At 30.8% G+C, this 10,384-nt stretch overlaps 1 protein-coding gene across 9 annotated transcripts; it reads left to right on the top strand.

Moving 5' to 3' along the window:
• The first annotated feature begins 3,121 nt into the window (after positions 1-3,121).
• Positions 3,122-7,174, top strand: LOC108211680 (probable trehalose-phosphate phosphatase 2). Of its 9 annotated transcripts, none has more exons than XR_010290054.1 (8): positions 3,122-3,396; positions 3,737-4,761; positions 4,861-4,932; positions 5,073-5,240; positions 5,310-5,541; positions 5,879-5,960; positions 6,361-6,785; positions 6,967-7,174. XR_010290054.1 is itself a non-coding variant. In XM_064089373.1 (8 exons), exons 3-6 carry the CDS (start codon positions 4,735-4,737, stop codon positions 5,364-5,366), a joined length of 324 nt encoding a protein of 107 aa, XP_063945443.1. In that variant the 5' UTR covers positions 3,122-3,396; positions 3,737-3,791; positions 4,695-4,734; the 3' UTR covers positions 5,367-5,541; positions 5,879-5,960; positions 6,361-6,967. The 9 variants fall into 9 exon arrangements, 5 of the variants coding, with proteins under 5 accessions (XP_063945443.1, XP_063945446.1, XP_063945444.1 ...); XR_001805089.2 differs by having other exon boundaries at positions 3,737-3,791; positions 4,475-4,761; positions 6,361-6,967; XM_064089373.1 differs by having other exon boundaries at positions 3,737-3,791; positions 4,695-4,761; positions 6,361-6,967.
• Positions 7,175-10,384: the final 3,210 nt, after the last annotated feature.

The raw sequence follows: 10,384 nt of genomic DNA, 5'->3' as shown, positions 1-10,384 counted from the left end.
ATCACCACCCCCCTTCAACCCTTCTCCATCGCAAGCTGAAGCGTCGCGGTGGCGTAGCCACCGCCGATTGCCGTTCAGCCGCCCCCTACAGCCTCCAATCAGCCCCTCCAACACTCCTCTTCCCCCATTAAACACAAACCCCAAATCAATTTCAACAATCAATCATCAAAACTCAAAAGCCCCAATTTGACTCAAAACCCTAACCCTAATTTTTGAATTAAATTTGGGGAAACATGGTTTAAGGCCGACAATGGTGCAATAGAATAAATAAACAAGAAATACACATAGATATATACAGCTGGTTTCAGTTTAACAGTAGCAAATTGAAATAATAAACAAAGTCATGTATACAACTACCAATTAAGAGTGGTGGGTCCTTTCACAATCAAGATAAAAGAAACTATACCCATAAATATTGCTATATTTAATGCCATAAAGAATCTGAGGGTAAATCAGTTGTACTTTACCTTGATCTGAGCTGTAACTTCTTTAATCTCCTCCGGTTATTTTCGATCTCTCTATCCTACCTTCTCCGGTAAAAATAGAATGCTTCCTATTCTATTGGGCTTTTATAGACAGTATTTCCACTATTTACACACAAAGACTTGTAGTTTCTAAATAACAATTAATTTTAACCATGGCCTTAATAACAATTAGATATATAATAAATTTTACATACCCTCTCTAAATAAAAAAAAGATAAGTTGCCACAAGTATTCTTGATATGGCTCCCCGATCTTATAATATTCGACTTAATTTCTATTTTCACTTATCTATTTATTTATTATTATTTAAAATTAAGCACATCTAATTTAATTATCAACTAACAAAGCAGAGCACGTACCCAAAATTTACAGTTATTGCAAAAAGTAATATATATACATATAAATAAATGAAATTTATTTTCAATAATCTATAGAATATACAATATAAAATATAACATAACATGTAGTACTCTCAATTTTATTTAATTATTTTAAATTCTCCTTTTACCTTGCCCACGTCCAAAAATTCTTTATTTTCCGGTTATACTTTATAATTCATGGTTTTTTTATTTTCACTATTATAGATGATGATTTGTTATGTTATAATCATGGTTTAGTCTTAAAATTTAGTTCTTACCACTTGCCAACTAAATGTAAAAATAAATAAATTATAGTGTAGTTTATTGTGGTTGTTGGATGTGAAGTATTATGTATGTGTTCACTACGCATGATATTTTGTTCACTTTAAATCTCAAATCATTTATTTAGTTGATGAGTGATTATGAATTTTTTGGTGAGTTTTTTGTATTTATTTTCAAAACTTGATGTTATTAATAAATGAATAAAACGTTAACCACCTATCACATCATCATTAATACCATTCATGTCTTAAAGTTATTTATAAAATTTATCACCCAACATAAGTACTCCCTCCGTTTCAATTGACATGTCCACTTTCAAGAAATTTTTTTGTTTCAAATTACTTGTCCACTTCAACTTTTAATGCAAAATCATATTTCCAAAGTAAATTCTCCTCCACATATCTCTTATTTATATTTCCTAGATCAATCTCACTCCACATATTTTGATCATTTAATGCAATTAATTTGTGAACATCCACTTTTCTTAAACTATGTGATTTTTTTAAAGTGAACATCTAATTTGAAACGGAGGGAGTAATGTAATACACCTATTAATTTATCCATGAATTTTCTCACCAAACAAAAGTGTCACCAAACATAAGTCATGTGCTACATCTATTAATTTATCCATGAATTTTCTCACCAAACAAATGTCATACCTTATAGATAAATGAATAATTAAAAACAAGTTTTAATTTTATCTATCCAATATAAATATATTTGAATATAATTTATCCATGAATTTTCTCACCAAACAAATGTCATACCTTATAGATAAATGAATAATTAAAAACAAGTTTTAATTTTATCTATCCAATATAAATATATTTGAATATAGATATACCAACGTAATTATATATATATATATATATACACACACACATATGTGTAGATATATATGTATATATAGGGGAAAATTCAAAAATAACTCCTTTATTCTAGTAACATATGTTGTGTTTGGTTGGGGAGAATGGAATGGAAGGGAATGAAATGAGTAAAAATACTTGAAACATATAGAGATAGGAAGAAAGTTTTGAAAAAAAATTGAGAGAGTGCAAAATTATTATGATGAGATTTGAGAAGAAATTGAGGATAGGAGAGAATGGAGCATTCCATCTCAAATTGAAAGTGTGATATCTAAGCCTATGATGTAAGGAATGGAATGGAGGAGGGAATGAAATTTCTTAAAATTTGTCCATAAAATAGTTCATTTTTCATGCCATTCCTTCCGGAATCATTCACCCCAACCAAACACAACAATAGTACATATGGGCCATAGAATATAAGGTAGTTTTTTTATCTTGGTTTTGTAGTTGATATCATTAATATTTTTTTTTATTCTTTTGTAAATCATATTTTTTATGATACATATTTTTAGTTTTTGGGTGTACATTATACTACTTATATTAAAAATAAATTAAAAATTATATTTAAAATATTTACATAAAAAATACTTAACATGCTAAAAATTAAAAAATATTTATATAAAATAAAATAAAGACAATAAAATACATAAAATGTAAGAAAAATACAGTATTAGAAATACATGACATTGTATTTGTTATTTTTTATGTTTTCTTATTCTTCAATTTTTTATGCCAAAGTGGTTATCATTTATTTTATTTTTTATATTTGAAAAACTTATGTTCTGTATTTTATATTTATAAAATATAGAAAAATATGTTGTGTATTTAAAAAACTTACAACATATTTTATATAACAAAACATAAAACATAATGATATTATAAATTAAGAACAAACGTATGAGAAAAATACAGAGTATAAAAAATGCGGGACATTGTGTTAGATATATTGTGTATATTTTTTGTTCTTCAATTTATTTTTTTTGATTTTCAATATATTCAGTATTCTAAGTTTCAGAGGCCTCCACTGTCGTATTCTCTTTTTAACTGTTAATCTCTTTTTAACTGTCAAAAAGTTACCGAGTTATTATATTATTAGATCCTCAGAGAAGCTTCCTAGAGATCAGATAGAACGTTATCAATAAACTCTCATCATCCTTATCACCACAACATCAAAATTTTATCCTACCACCTGTTATTTTCATATCTTCAAATATATATCATTAATCTTATTATCATTCATTCTTCAGTTTCATTTCTCTAAAACATCGACCCCAGGGGTGGTTGTGTGTTCCGTACCAGCAAGATCTGATCCCAAGCGATCTGATCCCAAGCTCAACAAGTCATGTCACATCATATATCTACAGGATCTGATCAAAAATTCAATCACAGCATATATGCATCATGGTATGTAATTTTCTATGAATTTTGAACCATAAATTCTTTTGTGTTTGAGATTGTAATAAAGATTTAATTACAATGCTTTTTTATTTTGTGTTTGTATGTATTTTTTTTGCCCTAATTCTGATTGAAATGTATTATTATTTATAAAGCTTGTGATAATTTTGTAAGAGGGATCTTAGTTGTTGAGTAAGCATAAATTGTAAAAAATATATACCTAAGTTATTCAATATCAAAATTCATATATTTATTATTTAAATAATTATGCTATATTTTGGATAAGAAATTTTCAATTTAAACCACAATTCTTGTAGATAAACTAATATATATGAGCTGATGATTTCAGCAAACAATGAAGAAAGTGCTTCAAAAAGATTGGACTAATGGAGAGATATTTTTAGGTAATATTTTTTGTTTTAAGTTTCATTTGTACGGTATCTCCTTTTAGCCACTTTCTATTATGTTCCATTTTTGTTTTAATTGTTACATAGGTGGATTTAATTATGGTGCTGGGCTTATGTCCAACTCACAAGTATACAACTTTAACCATACTACAGAATTAAAGTAGCCATGTTAGAAGAACAATAATTATGTTTCCACATAAAAAATATGAGAGATGGACATGAAGAAAAATAACAGCAATATGCCTCACCGCTCGGGCTCTAGCATACATGAGAGATGATTTCCTGAATTATGAAGAAGTGAAGTGTCAGGAATGACCCTGTGTAAATGTTTTAGGTCCTTGTAAAAAACGGTGTTCCTCGACCTTGCCGGCATAGTATTATCCTAATCTACCCCTTTACCAGGTATTCTCCTTTGTATTCCGCCCGCTATAGCAGGTGTAGAACATAAAGCAAATGAGGGCAATACTAACAATAAAGGGCAGGAGAGGAAGCCTGCTACAACAGTTGTAGAACCTAATACAAGTTGGAGAAATACTAGTCGCAGAATGCATATAGGAAAATGCATATAGGTTCTTCAACATAAAGTTGTAGAACCTTTATGTTGGGAATTTTTTTGACGTGACTTTGTTTGGTAGATATCAAATTTGTAAGTTATGTTTGTATGACTGTGTTCGTTGTAGTGGTGGCTTGAAGCTATGAAGTCTTCCTCGCCTTCTGTAAGAAGACAGATAAGGATCCCTTCGCTGAGGTTTCTTCAGATGATAGCAAGAGTTCTTGTCACTCGTGCACTACAAGAAATAGATCAATAGACATCGGTCAAGAACCGATGTTAAAACGTTTATTGTACATTGTCTTTCGACTTCTTTGTTTGTTTATTTACTATTCTGACTTTTTTTCCAGTTCCAGCTCAAATTCAGTCAGCCCTTTTCTCCAATAGTAGATGACCCTGATCGTGCTTTCATGTCTGGTGATGTAACTGGCCTTACAATTTTATGTGCATATACTTTGCACAGTATTAATATTGTCTGCTGTATGTGGATTATGTTAACAACCATTTTCTTGACAGATGCATTCTGCTGCTAAGAATGCTGGAAAACATTTTCCAACTGCAATCATAAGTGGAAGAAGGCGTGATATGGTAAGTTAATTATGTTTTCTTACCGCTTTTAATTAAGGCTCCAATCATCTAAGTGCGCAGTTTCCGTAGTGCATCTTTTGTATTTTATTGTGAAAAGTGCCCTTACTCTGGCCGCATTGCCTTTCTATGTTTATGAATAGGTTGGAATTCTTGAACTTCTCTATGCTGGTAGTCATGGTATGGACATTAGATACCTGCTCCGGGACACCTATACTGGTAGTCATGGTATGGACATTAGATATCGCCTGCGGGACACAGCTGAAGTACCTCCTGACCATATCAAATCTGAGAAACATCCTGACCAGCAGGTTTGCTTCGTTTCCCAAGTCTTTTGAAGTACCTGGTAGAACTGGATGACCTTAAGGATGGTATCACAGGACTTCCAGGAGTCAGTGGTTTGTCTACCGAACAGAGAAGTTTACTATTGTGGCTGAGCTTGTTGCTAATCCGTCATTAATCATCTTCATGGGCGAACCAACTTCTGGCCTTGATGCAATAGCAGCAGCCGTTGCCATGAGGACACTGTTAGAAACACAGTGGACACTGAAGAACTTTTGTTTGCACAATTCATCAGCCTAGCCTCGACATATTTATGTCGCTTTTGATGAGGTAAAATACCTATACGAAGTCTATATATGTCCTATCTTGCCTTTCTTAAGCAGAATTTTCAGTTTTCGTAATTTGCTGCATCAGCCGCTACTTACGAAAAGAGGAGGACAAGTGTTATAGACCACTAGCTAGGCTGCAATTCTCACAAATTAAATTATAAAATATTTTGAGATACCTGTAATTTAATATACTTTAAATTAATTGTATATTTTATCTGTTAGGTTAATGGGAAACTAAGTAGAATCTCACAATTTATTCAAGGCGATTCCTGGGTCCCGAAAATCAAACAAAAATTATTACTGAAATCTTACAAAAGCATTTCTATTCTCTCTTGCAGAGTCCACTCGTCCTCTGCGCCCGATGCATAGTAGTGATACACCAACTTTGGCAATTTTGCCTTTGCAATTGCATCATAATCGGTAATGTTAGTGACCTCCATACAAATAGATGTTGAGTTTGTTCTTCAACTTGAAAATTAACTTCAGAATTACACCCGAGTTCTAGTCATTAAAAAAAATGATTAATAGAACATGAATAAGCTGGATATTGGGATGAAATTCATTAACCCTTGGAATCATGGTAAGTGGCATGATGAAGTCGCGTATTATGGGCCTTGTAACCAAGCCATTTATTAGTAACAAGTTAAAATTTTATGACATAAATCATTGATTAAGTTAAATATTTGTGTTTAGTTGTTATGTTATTGCCAACATTTTCGAGTTGATAGGACAACTTAAGATGCATTTAAGATAATCAGCTTATTTACAGAGGAAAAAACTATTACTTTGAGTATTCTATTGAAGGTGTCTACTTGACCAGGTACTGAGACACGGAAATAGGGGCTATGGAATTCTGGTATCTTCTATCGTCAAAGAGAGAGGAGCCTTCTTCTCGCACAAGGACCCTAACAACATAATAAAATCATTTTCTTTCTTTAAAAGTATGCAATAAATTGAATATTTGATAGTATACGGTGAATTTTGGACATTTTTTAGACTTGTATATCCTGTGATCTTAGGAAAAAGAATAAATTGATTTCCTTGTAGCAATTTAGAGATATATAAGTTTTAGTGAGATGGTAGAAAGCTGCCATCACAGTAGCAGTAAAAGTAAAAGAAGCATGAGCTGCACTGCATTGGACGCGGTTGAACCCCAGCAATAAAGTCTGACTAGAAAGGGTGCATCTGAGAATGAAGAAAAGAATAATGAAGCAGCAGTGTTATATTCTTAGATTTTGAAGAAAGGTCAATTCACTGATGACTCCATTTATCTTCTTTATTCAGTTTTTAATTATCTTCGTCTAGACTATATACTTCTATTTAAATTATGCCTAGACCTTTCTAGCTAACTTATATATGCGACTTAGATTTGAAATGATTTGTAAGACTATGTGTAACGTTCATGGTATCTGTTTTGGATTGCTAGATACTTGAGGCTTGGAGTATGAATTCATTACGGAATTTGTGGCTTAATGATATTGGATTCCACCTTTTCTCGAAGACTAGTCTTCCTCTTCTTGTGAGTTTGAACAACATAAGGATATAGTGCGTGTGTTTTGCACCTCTTTGAGCTCTCTTCTTGTTGTTTACCCAATTTTTTTTAAACTTGTTACACATGCCTTTCATGATTGTAACTTATCTTCTACCCCGCTTTCTTTGATTGACTACTTTCAAATTCATGACCCTTTTGATCTGGAAGCCCATCTTTCTTTATAATCTTGTTAAGAAGGCTTGTCCTCTTGAGTTTATTTCTAAATTCATTCAGCTCTGTGAAGATGATCCTAAATAGCCATTTCCATATCACACAATCTTTCTTTCTCATAATTAATTTTTTGGTTCTAATTTTTCTTCACATATATAAATCCTCATCAATTAGTTTGTTAAAACACACTAGTACAAATTGGAGTTTTAGCATTGCATTTTAAGCATTGATTTTACAAAGAACGGTGTCTTATACTACTTAATAGGGTCGGTTGTAACTTTAACCGACGTACTAATTCATTTTGGCTAAACCTGTTGGGTTGGTTGCCTACGTAACTATTGCTTATAGCTCTCAAAAATGTCATAAATGTTTATGTCTACGCTTTAAAGTGTCTATTGAATTGAACATAAAAACCGACACTAGTTGCTCTGCTTTTTACGGACCGTATTGAACTACTTTTTTCGGGGGTTAATCTTTAATAGACACTATTAGCTCTACTATATGCTTGAGTCCAGTTTTAACCAACAGCTTTAGTAATAAAATTACCCACTCATACCACAAGCTAGTAGCCAGTTCTTCTCATATTCATCACTTTAAAGGCACTTGATGCATTATAATTAGGGTTGACTAATGATTCACTTGAGGCATATGCTCTTCTCAGCTCCCACTTTATTTTAATTACTTAAAATTCTCCTTTTACAAAGACATGGGTTATAGTTGTTTAAATTATATTTTTATGTTCTCATCCATCAAGAAATAGCTATAAAAAAAATAAGGATGTTGCATTTTATATTAAAAGAAAAGAAAACAATTACATGATTTCATTTTTATATGATTCTTTATGTTTGAATGGTTAGGTATTTATTAATTTTATTTAAAATTAAATGAAAATAAAAGTATCATACATTCAAAGACTTTATTGATTGTTTTATAAAATAATTAAATTTAAATGCACCAAAGTAACACGCGCGCGCACACATATAGCATGAAATATACTTACAAGCTTTCGAGAAATAATATAAAACACTATCAAGAAACTCTTATCATCTATGTCACCATAACATAAAAAAACAATAGTTGTTTAATTACATTAAATATATATGATGTGATTTCTGCAAACAATAAAGAAAATACTCCAAACACCTGGACAAATGGAGTCCAATTCACAAATATACACCCATATTGCTGTTGGATATGAATCTTCTCATCCTCAAAAAGTAGCTATAATCATGTGTCATTTTACATGGAAGGAAAAGAAAAAAAATGTATGACTTTGTTGGTATATGATTCTTTATGTTGGAATACTTAGGAATTTATTTATTTTATTTCAAAATAATTGAATATAATTTTTAGATAAAACTGATTAAATATAAAAGTGGAAAAAGTACTGAAAATATTCAATGACATATATTTTAAAGTTATTAGAATCGCTATAAAACTGTATCAATAGACTCTCTTAATCCATTCACAACAACATCAAATTTTTCTCCCACCTCTTAATAATAAATATTAAATTTTTGACTACTAAAATAATCGAAGTATGTGGGAGTTTCTAGAATAATTTTGGTACATTTATTTTTATTTTTCTATGTTAAATGTGTTGCTCTAGATACATGCAATCTCTAGAATGTTCAAGTGAAGTCTCTTGGAGTCTAAGAGCTATCTAGAAATTAAATAAGTGTGTATATCCTTCTATTGAGTCCTATATGTAGCTTTGTATCAATTCATTTGTAATCATGTAATTTCAAGCAATACTTCATATATAAAATCCTCTTCATCTAAATACACTATTTGTGTGAGTTTGAGTGAGATCCTTTCTTCCAACACCACCCGTGATTACTTTAATCTCTAAAACATAGATTGCAGGAGCACTAGGACAAGGAGGGGTGGTTGTTTTGCCCCATATGCATCCTAAGATCAACAAGTTAAGTCACAACATATATCCACCACATCTGATCAAAAATTCAACAAATCACAACATATATCAACATGGTATGTAGTTTTATATGAATTTTTGAACAATAAATTTGTTTTTATTGTTTGTCAACATATAGATTTAATTGTAATGCTTTCTCATTTTATGTCTGTATTTGTTTGTACTCCAATTTTCACTGCTAGTATTTGTTTGTGCCCAAATTTTTATTGGCAATCTTGTAAGAGGCATCTTAGATGTTGAAGAAGCATAATTTTTAATATATTACCTATGTAAGTATGTTTATATGTGTGTGTGTGTGTGTATATATATATTGTAAGTTATTTCATATAAATATTCATGATTATTTTCTTAAAAACATTTATGGTGTATTTTGGGTGGAAAATGGTTCCATTTAAATGAAAGTTGTTTGATTCAATTAAATATATATTATGTGATTTTAGCAAACAATGAAGAAAATACTCCAAACACCTGGACAAATGAAGACCTGCTTTGAGGTAAAGTTATTTGGTTTTAGTTTCATTTTTGTAGTGTCTCTATGAGCCATTATCTTTTATGTTTCATTTTTGTTTTAATTGTTATGTAGGTGAATTTATTTGTAGTATGGAGCCTATGTCCAATTCACAAATATACACCCATATTGCAGAATTGACAGTGGTTGATAAAGTAGCCAGAGTTATAACAAGGTTAAAACTTGGCAAGTCTAAACTCAAGTGGTGATGAAATTGGGACACACTCATTTAGAGCTCATAAGGTTATACGGTCCTTTGTGGAGGTCTTGGCAGAAAACACTTCAAGCCGTTACATAACATTGTCTTTGTTTTTTTTCTTTTTTATCAGTATGTTGTTTAATTATTCATCTTTGTTAAAAGTGAAATTTCGTTCATCAGTTTGTTTATAAACATTGTTTTTTGTCTTTTTTGGGGGCTTTTGTCCATGTTATTATTCATATCATTCATGTGTTACAGTTGTCGATCAATTCTATGTAAACATATCAATGAAATTTCTAACCAAACAAAAGTTATGCATTATAGCTAGCTATCTTCATATATTGACCATTATATAAAAAAAATTAATGTTGTGTTTATCCATCCATCATTAAACAAAAGAAATGGGTTACAGCCATTTAAACTATATATGTATCCTCTCATCGTCAAAAAGTACCTAAAAAATAACCATGTGTCATTTTTACATGGAAGGAAAAGAAAA

Source organism: Daucus carota, chromosome 3 (assembly GCF_001625215.2).
Source record: "Daucus carota subsp. sativus chromosome 3, DH1 v3.0, whole genome shotgun sequence".
NCBI lineage: Eukaryota > Viridiplantae > Streptophyta > Magnoliopsida > Apiales > Apiaceae > Daucus > Daucus carota.
This window is presented reverse-complemented; position numbering and strand designations above follow the sequence as displayed.